The sequence below is a fragment of the Oncorhynchus mykiss genome, chromosome 12 (genome assembly GCF_013265735.2).
Source record: "Oncorhynchus mykiss isolate Arlee chromosome 12, USDA_OmykA_1.1, whole genome shotgun sequence".
NCBI lineage: Eukaryota > Metazoa > Chordata > Actinopteri > Salmoniformes > Salmonidae > Oncorhynchus > Oncorhynchus mykiss.
Window position 1 is genome coordinate 29,970,744 of NC_048576.1, and position 18,987 is coordinate 29,989,730.

At 43.4% G+C, this 18,987-nt stretch overlaps 1 protein-coding gene across 1 annotated transcript; it reads left to right on the plus strand.

Annotated features, from left to right (window-relative positions):
* Nucleotides 1-541: 541 nt before the first annotated feature.
* LOC110537392 (insulin receptor substrate 1-B) lies at nt 542-17,320 on the plus strand. Its single transcript, XM_021623408.2, has 3 exons — nt 542-1,112; nt 2,871-6,173; nt 14,106-17,320. The coding sequence occupies exons 1-3, from the start codon at nt 752-754 to the stop codon at nt 14,111-14,113; spliced, it is 3,672 nt and encodes a 1,223-aa protein (XP_021479083.2). The 5' UTR covers nt 542-751; the 3' UTR covers nt 14,114-17,320.
* Nucleotides 17,321-18,987: the final 1,667 nt, after the last annotated feature.

Consider the following 18,987-nt stretch of genomic DNA (forward strand, 5'->3'; position numbering starts at 1 on the left):
AATTGAATGATCTGACTCACAAAAATATAATCCGTAGATGTCTGGTCTTATTTTCTCTTTTTGACTAGTTAAGGGGTATATTTCTGTAAGTACATATAACGGCTAAATAGAACATGACTTAGCCTAATTGGCTAACTTGGATATGTATTGATCAGTCCATCGATGGTAAAACATGCGATCACTGGCTTGTGATAGCCTACATAAAATAGCCAATATTTCTGTTTTTTTAGCAGGCCTACAGTAAACAAGAACCCGAGATCCTGTATTTTATGATAATTAACCTTAACTGAACGCAATGTCCTTTCAGTTTTGCCCCACTATCAATCTCAAGACCCAAACAGTCATTTGACTGACGTTTCAATAGAAGTGTGCAGCAGATGAACATGCATAGAGGAGCATCAATGTGACAGTCAATGCAGAGTAGTAGTAGGCCAGGCTACAGTAAACAGACGGAGTAGGAGTGGGCATAATACTCCATCCAGCAAGCAGCATAGGCTGGCTATAGGGACCAGTGCAGGCGTCAGTCGCCGCATGTGCCAGTCTGTGTGTGCTCGCAGACGTGGGAAAAGGTTGATTTATAGAAATAACACATGTTCAAATTAGCTCGCTTTTTCTGAACGCACGCGCGTTGGATGCTTCACTATATGGAAACGATGAGAAGGAAAATAGTAATGTGGCTATAATAAATGAATAACCTGCTCGTTTTAGTGGGGGTGATTTTAAGCAAGCAAAACAAGAGACCTGCCTAGTAATGGAGAACGAGGCTGCGGAGCTGCTACAGCAGCAGCAGAGCTACGAGGACGTTCGGAAAAGCGGGTATCTCCGCAAGCAGAAATCTATGCACCGGCGATTCTTCGTTTTGAGGGATGCCACGGAACAGGGCCCTGCCCGTCTAGAATATTATGAGAATGAGAAGAAATTCCAAAGCAAGTCACCTGTCCCGAAAAAAGCGCTGAATCTGGAGACTTGCTTCAACATCAACAAGCGGGCGGATTCCAAGAACAAGCACATGATAGTGATGTATACCCGCGGGGAGAGCTTTGCCATTGCCGCAGACAGCGAGGAGGTGCAGAATGAATGGTACCAGGCCATGCTGGACCTTCAGTGGAAATGTAAGCCATAGTACAAGGGTTTACTATACATGCTCAATTTTCCCCTTGTGCGTTTAGTCTGCATGGGCCAATGTTGGTCTAGCCATTCTGGATTGACATCCATTTGACATTTACATCTGTAACGCGACATCATGTTAAGGTATCCTTTATAGCCCATCACACGTGTGATGCTCTTTGTAGTGTGTATATATATATATATATATATATATATATATATATATATATATATATATATAGTACATTGAATACAGAATATTGCTATTATAAATCAAGATATGAGCAGGTGCATAGCAGTTCAAATGGGGTGGTGGACCACTGCTGCACGCGCACTGTCTCAGCAGTATAATAACCATAATAATAATGTTTTTCATCATTTACATTTTCCTGCATGTTACCCTACAACATTATTGCAAACGTGCATGAACCAGCATATGGAATTGTTGTATTCTTATTTGCGACCAAATAGGCTGCAGGACGCCATCATTCATAGCGCATAGTCTAGGCTACTGCAGAGGATGCAGCCGAGTAGTCCGCTGTATGTTTTTATTTTTCTACACAAAATTCTGCACGTCGTGCGCATAACCTACATTTCTGTGCTATGGCGTTGGCTGGCATGGGGGAGAGCCGCAGCATCTCCGTGTTTTCATTTGGAAACGGGTTTCTATTCGTTTCCGTCGTGTTTAAAGTAGGTTGTTATGCTGTGACACTAACTCCCACTGCTATCGTTTCAGTAGTAATATGATATAAAAAAAATATAATAATGATTGTAATAATGTGTAATAATCATTTCCTCAACATTACGTTTGTCTTTATTGTAAGGGCGTAGATATTGTATTTTCTATTTATATAGGCATATGCATTTGGGTCGTTCCACTAATTGAGTACCTTTTAAGTAGTGTAACTTGGTCCCAAAAACGTTTGATTTCACCTAATTTTAACATCGTCAAGGAGCACATGTTCAACTTAATAAGAAACGTTTTTTCCATCTCAAGAGGTTAAATAAAAAAAAGACTATATTAATTGCCTATTAAGTGCCAAACAAATCAACAGTGTTGACTGTAACAGGGTGTCAATTAAAAACGCAAAATGCACTCATTTCGTTGAACAACCCAATTTAAGATACACTATAGAGAACAAGGCTACACTAACACATATGTTGGTTTCTTGAGTGGAGCATGAATGTTGCTAGATGAAACATATCTGGAGTTACAATGTTGATGGTCAGTAATAACATTGTAATTAGAGTATTGACACCTTGTAGGTTATAAAGATTGATCATTTTCATGACTATAAACAGTTTTTATTGCACCAACCCAATAATGTTAAAGAAATGGTTTTGAAAAATATGCCTTATTCAAACAATATTAACTGTCACTCCACCACATGCTCTTAACCATCATGCAGGGTTTTTGTTAGATGAATCTGTCTTCAAAAATAGTGTTTTATGAATGCGTTCATGCAACAACACCTGCCTGCGTGAATAATGGGGCTAGTAATGTGTCTCTCACATGGACAGCGATTTTTAAGCCAGTTAAGATGCGGCGTTCCTAAATGTGCAGTATGTGCTACAACTGACGTTCCTTCTGACCTTGACACTATAGGAATATTGTATACAATATTTTGGTCTCCTGTCTGTCAACCGTCGTAATGTTCTGTCTCTCTGTGTGTGTCTCTCTCTGTCTCTACACTGTAAATCTCTTTGCATAGTTTTTTGTCTTGCTGTGTATTGATATGTGTCTTTGTTGTGATTCTCTGCAGGTAAAAGCCCAGAGAATTGTGGCAGTGGTGGGGAGTGTGGACTCCCCTCTCCTCCAGGCCCAGCTTTTAAGGAGGTGTGGCAGGTCAAGGTGTGGCCTAAAGGGCTTGGCCAGGCCAGAAACCTAGTGGGCATCTACCGGCTGTGCCTGACCGACAAGACGGTCAACTTCGTCAAGCTCAACTCTGACATGGCCACCGTGGTCCTACAGCTGATGAATGTGCGTCGCTGCGGCCACTCTGAGAACTTCTTCTTCATCGAAGTGGGCCGCTCGGCCATGACGGGGCCTGGGGAGTTCTGGATGCAGGTGGAGGACTCGGTGGTGGCCCAGAACATGCATGAGACCCTGCTGGAGGCCATGAAGGCTCTGAGCGAGGAGTTCCGCCAGCGCAGTAAGTCCCAGTCTGTGGGAGCTACAGCTGGAGGTGGCACCGCCTCCAACCCCATCAGTGTCCCCACCCGCCGCCACCACCCCAACCTACCCCCCAGCCAGGTGGGCTTCGGCAGACGATCCCGGACCGAGACCCCTGGAGCAGGTGGGGCCAGCTGCACCAGCACTTCACCCACACCACGCAACGGATTCCCCAGGGCGCGTACAGCCAGCATCGGGGGAAGGATGGAGGAGGGTGGAGGTGGACCCAGGGGGGCATGGGCAAGTTCCAGTCCCAGCCTGAATGGATCCTGTTCCACTACACCCACCCTGAGACCCAAGCCCACCAGAGCTCCAACCCCAGCTAAGATCACTCTCAGCCTGGCCCGCTACACCCCCAACCCAGCCCCCTCCCCAGCCCCAAGCCTCTCCTCCAGCTCTGGTCATGGCTCAGAGTGTGGACTAGTTGGAGGGGCAATGGGAAATGTAGCCATTTCCTCTTACACCCGTGTCCCTCAAAGAGTCTCTGTGTCGGGCTCCCCTAGTGACTATGGCTCCTCAGACGAGTATGGCTCCAGCCCTGGAGAGCACTCCCTGCTTGTCCCCAGTCTGCCAGCAGGGTCCCATGGGGGGATGGGACACCATGCTCATGGAGAGAGCTCTTCCAGCTACATAGTGATGGGCCAGAGAGAGAGCCTCCCTGGGTCCAATCAGCGTCCTCAGGGCCGCAGGATGCTGCGGCGCTCCTCCAGCAGGGAGTGTGAGGCAGAGCGCAGACTCCTCAGCAAGAGGGCCTCCCTGCCCCTGGCTGCCCACGAACGCCTGGCCCCTCGTAGGAAGGAGGAAGAGGATGAGGATGAAGAGTACACTGTCATGTCGCAGAGTATTAGCAGGGATGCCTTTGTGTCACAACGTGGATCAGGGGGCTCGGCAGCAGGGGGCTCGGCAGTGGCAGTCGTGGTTGGGGAGACCCGGGCGAGGGCTGATGGGGTCCGAGGAGAGGTGGGAGGAGGAGGAGGGGCACCAGTGGACAGTGGCTACATGGCCATGTTACCCAGAGTGACAGCTTCTCCTGTTTCCCTCTCTCTATCTGTGGCCGTGTCTGACGTCGGTGCCAAACCTGGGGCTGATGATGAGTACATGGCCATGACTCCCAACAATAGTGTGTCTCCCCCCCAGCACATCTGCCTGCCTGTCTCAGAGGGCTACATGGTCATGTCCCCCAATAGCAGCTGCTCCCCAGACTTGCATGGAATGGCCATGTGGGGGAGCAGGGGCAGCATGGAGAGCCGAGCTGGCAGTGACTACATGAACATGTCTCCTATCAGCATCCGCTCAGCTTGCAGCACACCACCCTCCCAACCTGAACAGAACCAGTTACAACCCAAGATGGTCTACTCCTACTTCTCTCTGCCACGGTCCTACAAACACACACTCTCTACACGCTTCGAAGATGACTTAGATCAAGGGAAAAGAAAGGAGGGGGGTCATCATGACCATGACGGTCCTGGAAATCGGGGTGGACAAGTGGGCTACAGCAAGAGGGACACAGCCACAGTTGGCCCTGCAGGAGGCTGTCAACTCTCCCTCTCCTCTTCCTCCTTCTCTTCCAGCTCAGCTAGCAGTGAGAGCCTGGATGATAGGCCAAAATCAGTGGCAACAGGGGGAGGGCTACGACTAACAAGAACAGGGACAGGGTTCAGGAATGGCGGATTCAGGAATGGGGGAGCACGCTCAAAGGACGGATCCTATCAGCAAAAACGTGCATCGCATGGCCCAGGGGGACAGCAGATGAAGCCTCGTCCCCTCAGTGTGTCGGTGGACATGTCTAAAGCTAACACTTTGCCAAGGGTTAAGGAGAATCTCCTTCCCACAGTGCCTCAGAGCCCTGGGGATTATGTCAGCATAGTGGTCAGGGGTGGTGACATGGGGTGCAGGAGAAGAGACCAGTGGGGGCCAGAGCATGGACTGTCAGTGACCCATGGAACCCAGAGGCCCCTGCACCGTCCAGCCCTCTGCCACAGTGGCTCCACCAACCTCCCCCGCAGCTTCTCTGTACCTCTGGCCACCTCCGCTGCCTCTGCTGAGTACGTCAACATGGACTTGGGGATGGGGAACTCCCCTTGCCCATCCCCCCGGAGCCCTGTTAAATCACCTTTCAGCCTGCCCCCAGCCATCGCCCCGAAGCCCCGAGTTTTGGCCCGTAGTAGGCCCTCTCCTAGGGCAGCAGAGGGCAATGTAGGTGGGCATAGGGCGGCAGTGCCAACAGACTTACCCACATCATATACAGACTACACAGAGATGGCCTTCAGCGTGGGTTCAGTGCCTAACCCTGCAGCGCTTGCCATGCACGCTGCCCAAAGATCATCAATGGAGCAGGAAACAGGCTTGGTCTTTCCCTCAGAAAAGTCCTATTCATCTCCTGCCCAGAAGCAAAGCAGCAGGCTGGCCAGAGACAGGGTTGACAGGGGCGACCAACTGGGACGGAGACGCCACCGCTCTGAGACCTTCATCATGACTCCTCCCTCTCTCCCCTTCCACCTATCCTCCTCAGGCTCCTTGTTCTTGGAGATTGCCCAGGCAGCATCGCCTCATCGGCACGGAGGGCTGGAGGGGGGTTCACCGTGGGAGAATGCACAGGCAGCTATGTCTCAATGTGCCATTCCTGCTGCACCTGTAGCCCAGGCTTCATCCTCTGGGTCTGCTGAACAAGGCCTTAACTATATTGATCTGGACCTGGCCATTAAGGACAGCTCTCAGGCTGGACTGGAGGGGGGAGCCACCATCCCCCACAATGTCTTCACATCCGTCCACAGTGGGGTAGTTGGGGGAGGCATGACTGGTTTGGGGAACAACCCTGGCTATGCCAGTATTGATTTCTGCAAATCAGAGGAGTTGAGAGCACATCATCAGAGCAGCAGGAAAGATGTAAAAGGTAAATGTACTCTATCTGTTTTCACCAAATGCACACAGAAATGAGTATGTTAGCTATCAAAAATATGATCAGTAGTAGAAATCTTTGTTATTCTGTGTGATGGAATACATTTCTGGCACACAATTGCTTCAGTGTTGGCTGGCCTCCTAAAATGACTGCTTGAGTTGAAAAATACATCTTATTTCACCATCAGAGTTTGCAAGGGTATTTACACATAGGGAAGCATGGACAGTTTTCAACCACTCCACAAATTTGTTGTTAACAAACTATAGTTTTGGCAAGTCGGTTAGGACATCTACTTTGTGTGTGACACAAGTCATTTTTCCAACAATTGTTTACAGACAGATTATTTCACTTTTCATTCACTGTATCACAATTCCAGTGGGTCAGATGTTTACATACACTAAGTTGACTGTGCCTTCAAACAGCTTGGCAAATTCCAGAAAATGATGTCATGGCTTTAGAAGCTTCGGATGGGCTAATTGACGTCATTCGAGTCAATTGGAGGTGTACCTGTGGATGTATTTCAAGGCCTACCTTCAAACTCAGTGCCACTTTGCTTGACATCATGGGAAAATCAAAAGAAATCAGCCAAGACCTCAGAAAAAAAATTGTAGACCTCCACAAGTCTGGTTCATCCTTGGGAACAATTTCCAAATTCCTGAAGGTACCACGTTCATCTGTACAAACAATAGTTACCAAATACAAACACCATGGGACCACACAGCCGTCATACCGCTCAGGAAGGAGATGCATTCTGTCTCCTAGAGATAAACGTACTTTGGCGCGAAAAGTGCAAATCAATCCCAGAACAACAGCAAAGGACCTTGTGAAGATGCTGGAGGAAACAGGTACAAAAGTATCTATATCCACAGTAAAAATAGATCTATATCGACATAATCTGAAAGGCCGCTCAGCAAGGAAGAAGACACTGCTCCAAAACCGCTTTAAAAAAAGCCAAACTACGGTTTGCAACTGCACATGGGGACAAAGATCGTACTTTTTGGAGAAATGTCCTCTGGTCTGATGAAGCAAAAATAGAACTGTTTGGCCATAATGACCATCGTTATGTTTGGAGAAAAAAGGGGGAGGCTTGCAAGCCGAAGAACACCATCCCAACCGTGAAGCACAGGGGTGGCTGCATCATGTTTGAGGGTGCTTTGCTGCAGGAGGGACTGGTACACTTCACAAAATAGAGGGCATCATGAGGAAGGAAAATTATGTGGATATATTGAAGTAACATCTCAAGACATCAGTCAACAAGTTAAAGCTTGGTCGCAAATGGGTCTTCCAAATGGACAATGACCCCAAGCATACTTCCAAAGTTGTGGCAAAATGGCTTAAGGACAACAAAGTCAAGGTATTGGAGCGGCCATCACAAAGCCCTGACCTCAATCCTATAGAAAACTTGTGGGCAGAACTGAAAAAGCATGTGTGAGCATGGAGGCCTACAAACCTGACTCAGTTACACCAGCTTTGACAGGAGGAATGGGCCAAAATTCACCCAATTTCTTGTGGGAAGCTTTTGGAAGGCTACCCGAAACGTTTGACCCAAGTTAAACAATTTTAAGGCAATGCTACTCAACACTAATTGAGTGTATGTAAACTTCTGACCCACTGGGAATTTGATGAAAGAAATAACAGCTGAAATAAATAATTCTCTCTACTATTATTCTGACATTTCACAATCTTTAAATAAAGTGGTGATCCTAACTGACCTAAGACAGGGAATTTTTACTAGGATTAAATGTCAGGAATTGTGAAAACTGAGTTTAAACGTGTTTGGCTAAGGTGTATGTAAACTTCCGACTTCAACTGTAACACCAACACTCCTTCTCAAACGACCTCAAACAAACCCTGTCACCTTTTTGTCCATCTATGAGAGGTTGTCGAGACCAGTGGTTCCCAAACTTTTTATAGTCCCGTTCCCCTTCAAACACTTAACCTCCGGCTGCATACCCCCTCTAGCACCAGGGTCAGCGTATTCGCAAATGTTATTTTTTGACATCATTGTAAGCCTTCCACACACACAATATACTATACATTTATTAAACATAAGAATGAGTGTGCGTTTTTGTCACAACCCGGCTCGTGGCAAATGACAAAGAGCTCCTATTGGACCAGGGAGCAAATAATAACAAAATAATAATCAATAATTTTGCTCTTTTTTTAGCCATCTTACATATAAAACCTTATTTGTTAATCGAAAATTGTGAATAACTCACCATAGGTTAATGAGAAGGCTGTGCTTGAAAGGATGCACATAACTCCGCAATGTTGGGTTGTATTGGAGAGGATCTCAGTCTTAAATAATTTTCCACACACAGTCTGTGCCTGTATTTAGTTTTCATTCTAGTGAGGGCCGAGAATCCACTCTCACATAGGTGCGTGGTTGTAAAGGGCATCAGTGTCTTAACAGCGGGATTTGCCAAGGCAGGATACTCTGAGCGCAGCCCAATCCAGAAATCTGGCAGTGACTTCTGATTAAGTTCAATTTTCACAGAACTGCTTGTTGCAATTTCGATGAGGCTCTCTTGTTCAGATATCGATAAGTGGACTAGAGGCAGGGCATGAAAGGGATAACGAATCCAGTTGTTTGTGTCGTCCGTTTTGGGAAAGTACCTGCGTAATTGCGTACCCAACTCACTCAGGTGCTTCGCTATATCATGTTTGACATTGTTCGTAAGCTTGAGTTAATTTGCACAAAAACAAATCATACAGTGATGGAAATACCTGTGAGTTGTCCTTGTTAATGCAGACAGAGAAGAGCTCCAACTTCTTAATCATAGCCTCAATTTTGTCCCGCACACTGAATATAGTTGCGGAGAGTCCCTGTAATCATAGATTCAGATCATACAGGCGAGAAAAAACATCACCCAGATAGGTCAGTCATGTGAGAAACTCGTCATCATGCAAGCGGTCAGACATGTGAAAATTATGGTCAGTAAAGAAAACTTTAAGCTCGTCTCTCAATTTACAAAACGTGTCAATACTTTGCCCCTTGATAACCAGCGCACTTCTGTATGTTGTTAAAGCGTTACATTGTTGCTTCCCATATCATTGCATAGTGCAGAAAATACACGAGAATTCAGGGGCCTTGCTTTAACAAAGTTAACAATTTTCACTATAGTGTCCAAAACATCTTTCAAGCTGTCAGGCATTCCCTTGGCAGCAAGAGCCTCTTGTGGATGCTGCAGTGTACCCAAGTGGTGTCGGGAGCAACTGCTTGCACACGTGTTACCACTATGTCTCCCTGTCATAGCTTTTGCACCATCAGTACAGCAGCTACGTTTTGCTACATACGGACCGTTAGTGTAACAGTTAATGTGATTGAATGTTAATTATTTGACTAGGCTACCTGTATATGACAGTGTGTTGTTATTTAACTGAACACTAGATGGTTTAATTTTATTTTTGGCAGTGAAACGAGGCTACTCGGGCGAGAAAAAAACCTCACCCAAATGTATAGCCCCGTTGGAAAATATAAATGGGCTGTTTGAAAATGTGAAGAAAAAAAAGTATATATATACAGTATATATATATATATATATATATATGTAAGTATTTATATATATATATTTTAATGTGAATCCCATTTTATTTTGGCGTTCCCCCGACGTTATTGCGTGTACCCCTGGGGGTACTCATTCCCCAGTTTGGGAATACCTGGTCTAGACAATTGATTGTGCTGGGTCATGAAAGCTAAAGTGTAGCCCATTGATGGCTGGAGAAATAAGGGCTTTCATTGTACAGGGGTTACAATAAGATCTGTGTGGCACTCAACTATGATTTAGCATTATTAACATTGGTTGCCTTTTTAACACAGCAGAGGTTGTCATTTGTAAACTAGGACTGTTTTAGTTTGTAAAAACTTGATAAAGGCTAACCCTGGCCCCACCACCCCTGGATTACACAGGGATTAGATTGGGGAGGGGGACAAATACACACCAGGTTTACCTCCCCATTAATTCTAACCAAATCCAATGAAGGAATTCTTACTTCTGGAGAAATGCACACTAAAGAGTTTAAGAGTTAATGTTTTGTTGTAACCCTTACCCTCTTAGCTGTTTTTCATGAGGATTGCCTTTATAAAAGCTTGTGTTACTGTTGTAAGGACACCATCTTCTACAGTGTTTACCGCTGGTGTAATTAATGAACACTTCTCACGTCAAGGAGAGCCTTTGGGTGATGCACCGTAAGCCGTGTATAAAGAACTGAAGTGGAATACAGGTTAGGTTACATGACATCATCCTTTAGCATTCTTCAATCGGATGACTGAAGTTGAACCATAAACTATGACATGTCTGGTGGTCAGCAGGCTGTACATCTAACCATGCCCTGACCAGTGTCAGTGGTCTTCGTCACCTGTGGTAGAGATTGTTTGCTGTCAGTGTATGTCAAAGGATTACTCATGAGCCCTGTGTCAGCAGCATGTACACAGTGTGTTACAGAGCCTGGAGAAAGGAGCCAGATATTTTGGGTTCTTTGATTTTGCTTACGTCAAAGGAAGTCTTATTCCCTTTGTTTCCTTAGTGATGCCAATGAAAGTGTTGTTGTTTTCACTCTGCTCCCCATTGCCCAGTTCTACTGAGCATATTCTCTCTTTTTCATTTCCTCCTTGTTGTGAAACCATTTCCTTAACCCCAAGGTGCTTATCCTTCAGTGTGTGATTGAACAGCCCAGTCAGCTCTTGTGTGGTAACAACAATCACCAAGCATAAAGTGGTTACTCCTCTTAGTGCAATGTTCAGTTCCTCACCCAGCCAGATACACTTGATTTATGGATCTTTGTTTTTGCCCTAAAGCGTTCAGCCATGTCTGATGTGTACATTGGCTTCCCGTCTGTGAGAAGTGTTGAGCTGCCTTCCAGGCTGAGATTTGTATAGCTGCCTGCCAGGCTCAGGGTTGTCTATAGAGAGTCTTTCGTAATCACAAGTGGGCGTTCAGAGAGTGAAGCCAATTGATTTGTCTACTGGTAATGAGCCATTTCAGATGGGTGGAGGTGGAGGGGTCAGGATTGTGGCCAGGTGTTTGTGTTGATGTGTGGGTGGCTTGTTGGCTTTAGACTTTCACGTGGCAAATGCTGTAGGATGTTGTGTGTGTGTGTGTGTGTGTGTGTGTGTGTGTGTGTGTGTGTGTGTGTGTGTGTGTGTGTGTTATATAGAAATGGAAGCCAGAGTGTATTTATATGATCCAATGACTGGAGAATTTATGTTTATCAAAGGGAACAAAACTACATTGCAATGGAGGATGATGCAAGAGGTGAGAGAGGTTTATGGATTAACATTGTCATCTGTCCACTCTGGTTGAAGGTATACAGTTTATTAGGTACACCCATCTAGAACCTGGTCAGACCCCCCTTGCCTCCAGAACATCCTGAATTATTTGGGGAATTCTACAAGGTGTCGGAAATATTCCACAGTGATGTTGGTCCATTCTAACAGAGTCATGTTTCGGAGGACTCATGACTCCTGATCTTCGCCTCGCCCGAGTCCGTAGGGGAGTTGCAGCGATGGGACAAGACTGTAAAAATACCAATTGGATCTCACAAAAGGGGTACAAAGTACACAAAAAAATGTATTTAAAAAAATGGAATAGATGGTGGTACATTTATGCTGTGAACAGCCCATTCCATCGCATCCCAAAGATGCTCTATTGCGCTGAGGTCTGGGGACTGTGCAGGCTGCTTAAGTACACTAAACTCGGTGTCATGTTCCAGGCAATGTTTTTCCACTCCTCAATTGTCCAGTTTTGGTGATCACATGTCCTCTGGAGCCGCTTCTTCTTGTTTTTAGCTGATAAGAGTGGAACCCGGTGTGGTCGTCTGCTGCAATAGCCCATCCATGAAAAGGAAAGGAAAAGGGGGATACCTAGTCAGTTGTACAACTGAAGGATCAACGAGTTGTGCATTCCAAAATGCCGTTCTGCAGACCACTGTTGTACTGTGCTGTTAGTTGTCTGTTTGTGACCTGCCTGTTATGCAGGATTCTTGCCATTCTCCTTCGACCTCTCACGAACGAGCTGTTTTCTCCCACAACACTGCCGCAGACTGGATGTTTTTTGGTTGTTGCACCATTCTCTGTAAACCTTAGACACTGTCTTGCGTGAAAAGCGCAGCAGGGTGGCCGTTTCTGAGAAACTGGATCGACAATCATACCACACTCAAAGTCACTTAGGTCACTCCTTTTGCCCATTTTAACGTTCAATCAAACAGTAACTGAATGCTTCAATGCCAGTCTGCCTGCTTTATATAGCAAGCCACGGCCACGTGACTCACTGTCTGTAGGAGAAATACATTTTCGTGAACCAGGTGGTGTACCAATAAACTGGCCTGTGAGTGTAAATAGTGAGGGATGAATAGTTAGTTTTTAGTTAGTTTATGGATGTTGAAATATTGAGTTTTTATGGGAACAGAATGCAGATTCTTTGTTAACAGATGAAATATGAGCGAGAGAATAGAGCTGAGAACTCTTGAGAAGGGAGGTACGGAGGACGAAGAAGGCCTTGTTCCAGCTCTTTACAACAGTGCTTGTGTTGAGAGTTCCAGCACTGACTAAGGTCACTCACTATACAAGCAGTACTGTAACAGTAGCAGTGGAGGAGGCAGATGGGGCTGTTGAGCAGAACAGAACAGAACCATTTCAACCTGAGGTTGAGTCATCAGGTCTTTTGTATGTGCTTCCTGTGATGTAGAAGAGTAGTGGGGGACCGTAGGCTACTCATGGTGGTGGAGGCCCAATGCCATGCTTATAAACCTCTTTGAAAACTGTTTCTTCAGACTTGACAAATAAAATGTATTTTAAAAAATTCATGATAATTTGATTTGGCCACATTATAAGGAGTCCCCTGTTTTTTTGTTGGCTCATATTTAGTGTAGCAGGAGTGGAATGTGTTGTGTTGTTGTTGCCACAACTGAAGCAATGACCAAGAATGCAAAGCGCCCCTTGTTTTGTGATTGGGCTGAGTGTTTACTCCCCTTTGCCGTCTTTGGATCCACTCTTTGTCCCCAAGCTGGTTGTTCCCAAGCAGAACCCTGATATCCTTCTGTTCTACTCTCTAGTGCTGCTCACAACCATCTGTGGTGTATTGGAAACCTTATTCTTCAGAATAACCAATCATAATAATTCCAAAAAGGGTTATGGTTTTAATTAACTAATAGTAATTGGGTTACTGCCCTCCAAAGATTGTGATTGGCTAATGAGAGGCAAGGGAGGGGGTCACCTGGGAAGGCAGTAGGGTTATTAGTAGGGCTGAAGCAGCAAAGAGTGATGGCTAGCTGTGTTAACTGTGTGAATGTGAAATAAACGTGTTCCGTTGTTTTACAATTAGTGAAGTCTTGGAGTCATCAGTAAAGAACCCAGCATCTAAGATGTAACACCATCCACTCAAACACTTCCATGTGAGGTCATTAATCACAATGGTCCTATGAATATTCTCTTTTCTCCCTGATTTTTCTGTTGTTTTTGTGTCAATTAAAACGGCATTGTTTAAGTGATACACTCTGAGATGTAATGTTATTTTAGCTTTCAAAAGCCATGCTTTTGTAATGCTGAAAACAAGACAAAATATCATTATTTGATGCAGCTTTCAAACATGTCACACAATGAAATGGGTGGGGGGAAGGGAGAGGGAGAGGGGGGATTCAGTCTAGCTCACTCTCAAACAGACTGAAAAGGAGACAGACAAAGGAGTTTCCCAGTGGCATTGTTAATGACCTGTGTACAGACAGCGAGGAAAACAAAAAACAAAATCTATTGATTGACATTACAGTTACGTGCGCGTGTGAGACCGATAGAGACAAAGAAAGAGATCTCCTTTTTTCGGGCGTCTCAACCATTTTCCCATTAGGCTTCGGAGGTGATTGTAAAACCTCTCCTTGATGGTACTGCTAGGATGTTTGTTAACACCTATATTTATTCTTCCTTTCTTTCAGAATGTTAATGACACATCTTCATGTGGACATTACTCCTGGGATTGAGCAGCACTGTCCAACACTCCTCCTTCTAACCATGGTGGGGTTGGTGGGCAACGGGATGTTTCTCACTGGAAGAGGAGTAACAGAGGTGAAGATATACCCATCAAATCATCATTAACTATTTGTCATCCTATCCAGTTGTTGCTATCCAATACTAATGTGTGCCAAAAAACTGCTGGTTATAACCAACACGACATGGTTATTTGAGGTAGAAAAATCTAGCCAATCAAGAGTGATTACAGCAACTCCAACCAACAACAAGGATCTAATGATATTTTGTTTATTTTTCCTAAGCATAAACTTCATGGAAATTGTTATAAAAATGTGAAATAGTATAAAGGTGCATACAGAAAACAATATAGTATAAGCTACAAAAATATAGAAATATATATATTATACTTTTTAAAAAGTGCCTAATTTTTTGAGTGTAGCCATTTTTACACAGGGAATGTTGAACAGGTCTGTTAGAAGGGAAAATATGTTGGTCTTGAATATAATTTTGTTAAGAATATTGTGAATACTGTATGTTGAAAATGTAATATAAAGTTATATAGTAAGAATAATCAAACTGCCTTACCGTGTTTGTGAAAGTACTTAAAGAATAGCCTCTTTTTACTTTATGCTGTGCCTCATGCTTCAGTCACAATGAAGGCTCTCGTTCTCTCACTTTCCTGCCTGAACCCTACCAGCTGGATATCAGCCAACAACTAATGCTGCATAAAGACACACACACACACACACACACACACACACACACACACACACACACACACACACACACACACACTTTAATAGTCCTATATGTGGTCCAGCTGAGTAGATGAGGTTGATAGTAGTCACATTTACTGCTGAGATACTTGTGTTTGCCAGAACATTATTACACAAACAGGCTGAGAAGGGGATTGGATGTCTTATCAATGTGATTAAAGGTTCCTGTATGGCATGTGTGTGTGCAAGAGCATGATTAGAGTGGAGATGGATATCAATTAATTATGATATTTCCAGACCACATGATGGCTTCCCACAGCCTGTCAATTACCAACAGGGTAACTTTAATTTATTTCATAATAATATTCATCCCTTAATCACTTGCTTGTTAAAGGGGCAATCTGCTGTTGCTACATCCATTTTTGGACTTATAAATTGATGATATGTGCCCACTGATTCTTAAAGAATTTAACTTAGAATTGCCTCATGAGCTTCGTTCCTCTGTCGTGTCTCATCAGAACCCCAAATATGAGCTTGTTTTACTCCAACATTTGTAAGCAAAGTAAATGTAAGTAAATCAAACATGGTTAATACAATCATTTTGTTATCATGTATTAGTCCTTCCATCGCTCTGTCTGAATTTGAGAGTGGTTACCTTTCTCCAGCCCCATCCCTCAGCTTCTTTTTTTTTACTGAAACAAGGAAAACTCTTTGTTTCACCTGCTAAATGCTGCTTTAAGGTTCCCCCCTCTATATAACCACAGACAATTACAATCATATCACACACACGTCCCATGTTTTACCTGTTCCCAGATCTGTTTGTGCTTTCTTTCCAACTCCAAATGACCATAGGAGCTGGCACGATAGTACAAACAGACCAGGAACCAGGGTACATCCTCTGTGTATCCCAAAAGACACTCAAGTGCCTGGCTGCCTGTGTTTTTTGGTGTCCTCACATTCTACCGGTTACCCTCACTCATTCTCACTAGGTTCCCATTCCCTTATATTTCCCTACCCCTCCTGTACCAGTCAGATTCTCTTGCAGAAAAACTATTGGTATTTTTGATGTGGTGGCACAGTTTTATGAAATCACTTTAGTGATTTGAACATAGCCCACCCATTAATGCTAGTGTCTTGTGCTTTAATGCAGAGACATTTAGTGCCAAAATCCTGTATTACATAGACCAGTGGATTACTCATACTTCACTATGGTAGACTTATGCTGTTGTTGCTCTTAAGTTCGTTTCAACATACAGGCTAATGGCATTGCTTAATGGGACTTTTAGAATATGCCTTTCTTTCTTCTTCCCTTAAAATGATTATTCTTATTTGGGGATTTTCATTACTGAGTTTCTCTTACCTCATAATCATGTCTAGAGACTCTGAACAGACGTGACAGTTGGTCTGAAGCCCCCCAGGGCTGTCTGAGAAGGGTTCAGGATCACACCTTAACTTCCCCAGGGCTGTCTGAGAAAGGTTCAGGATCACACCTTAACTTACCCACATGTTGCTTCACTTAACCACCGTAGCTATGGAAAAGTCCAATCAAGAGCTTTGTATTTTACTGGGTATCGTTTTACCTCTCATTTTTTTTGTGGTGTCTTTTAATGCCTTATTATTTTCTATATTAACTCTCACATGATACAACAGCTGTATAAAGGCGCTTTTTAATCTAGAATAAACATAATTCTGTCAAGTCTGAATACTCTTTGTGTGGTGAACTGCAGAGATGTGTTCTCTGTTGCTGTAGTGTGTTCAGCATAACGCCATACAAAGTGATGTAGAAATGAGACATATATATATGTATATATATATATATATATATACTGAAACCCCTCATCATATCAAAATACATGCCAATAGTTGTGGGAAAAGGGTATGATATGTACAATCATGGTAATAATTCCTATTACCAAGGAGAGAGCTGTATACTTATTTCAATGCTATTAATATTACAATGACTGACAATGATGTATAATGTATTGTAAAGAGGAGAAGGGGCAGGATCTATGGGTATGTACAGTATTCTGTGTATAAGGGAGTAGGCTTCAGGGGAGGGATATGGGCATGGGGTTCATGAAAATGTTATGGAAAAGATTTGTGTTCAAAACAGAATAATGCTGATGAGTCATGCCTGTGGTGTAAACAATGTCACTTTGTTTCTTGGAAAAACGGAGGAATGAAATAGAAAGAACAAACTTTATTGTGTGTCGTGTCTGTTTCCTAGATCAATGGCAATGTTATTCAGATCAAATTCATTAGAGCCACTGAAGTGGTTCAACGTGTCAACAAACAAACCAGCCAGTCTAGACTGTAATAAGCCATCAGCGAGCCAGCTGAAATAAGGATATGCCTGGGGGACAGAGGGGTGCTGGTTGGCTGTACATGTTTATTATGCTCGTCTTCCTGAACACAGACAGTCACAATCCTTCCTACTGTATGCAACTTCATGACATCAGAGACTTCTGAATCCTCACAACATACACACTGGTTGGTAAGGACCGTGTAAGGGTTGGGACGCACATATACACAGTTTTAGTCTATTTTTTATTTGCTAATTGTTTTTATCTTTTACCTCTGCATTGCTGGGAAAAAGGGGCTCATAAGTAAGCATTTCACAGTAAAGTCTAAACCTGTTGTATTCGGCGCACGTGACAAATAAAATTAGATATGATTCGATTTTGATTTATTCCCAAACCTACAGGATAATAGTACTTTATCTGAGTGGAAATTGAAATGTGATTAAGCATCAGATATAAACAGTGAGGGATGACCTATTAATCATAAACACATGACTTTGACATGTCTGGTCACTTTAAAATTGAACAAAGAGTGAAATAATCGTTTTTTTCTTGTGAACACAGAACGTAGGCCTATTATGGACGAAGTTATCCAATAGGAAAAACAAGATGAGGGGATATACAATATATATAATATAACTGATGTTGACGTTTCAGCTCTGAGGCCTTTCTCAATACCAATCACAAAGTGACAATGACAAAGTTTGTTACGGATAAACTCATTTGACTCAATGTCTCAACATTACAGTTATATTTCTGCATAGACTCAAAGCATCTGGGTTTGGATTCAAATAAACACGTTTATTCGTTTTCAATGAGACGTGTTGGGATGTAAAACTCAGATGTTTCTGCCACATTTTGTTGTGCTTCAGCCATCATTTAAATGGTGATGAGAAGCCTAGCAAGCTTAACGTTTTCTCCATAGGTCTTCTTCTGCATGTACAGAAAACATGTGTGTAGGCATGTTTTATTCATGTTTTCTTGTCAACAGTATTTTTGCCTCGTTTGCAGACTTTATTGAATCTTTATGAATACATATAGCGCCATCTAGCGTACACTGACAAGCATTTACCCTGCAATGCAGGGTCGATTGAAGCCATGTAACTCCCCAAAGCAGGACATTTTATAGCTGGACAATCTTTTAAAACTTTTCTTTAAAATTCAAGGAAAATCTGATATCCTCTTTGAACAGAATGCGTTGGATCTCATTGATTTCCAGTTACATGTTGTGGAGAGGCCTTCCTCTCACACACCCACACCTGACTCTTCCTTTGGTCCAGGTTAATTGAGGGCTGGGATCCTCACATTCAGCCGCATATTCAGCATCCTCCTGAGGATCAAACAAAGGTAATAAAGGAAGTTATTAGGAAATATTTCCTTTAAAGGCCCAGTGCAGTCAAAAACATGATTTTTATATATATATTTCCACACTATGTGGTTGGAATAATATTGTGAAAACATACAATTATGATAATTCCCTTTCAGTGTAAGAGCTGTTTGAAAAGACCGACTGAAATGTTATGTCTGTTTTGGTGGAGTGGAGTTTGGCCTGCCTGGTGACAACACACATTTGTTAATAGACCAAAAAAAAGAGAGTTCCAAATCTTTGTGCCAAAAACAGATCGTTTTCAGGTTTCCCCTCCCAACTCAGACCACTCACAGACAGACCTGAAACAATCTTGCCTGAGAAGTTGCTCTTTGCTAAGAAGCTATTTTTGTTTATTTTTGACAATTTTAATTGAAAACAATCACAGTAAGGTACTACTTAATTCGATTTTGAGATAATTAAAAAAAAATATATATATATACAGTGGGGCAAAAAAGTATTTAGT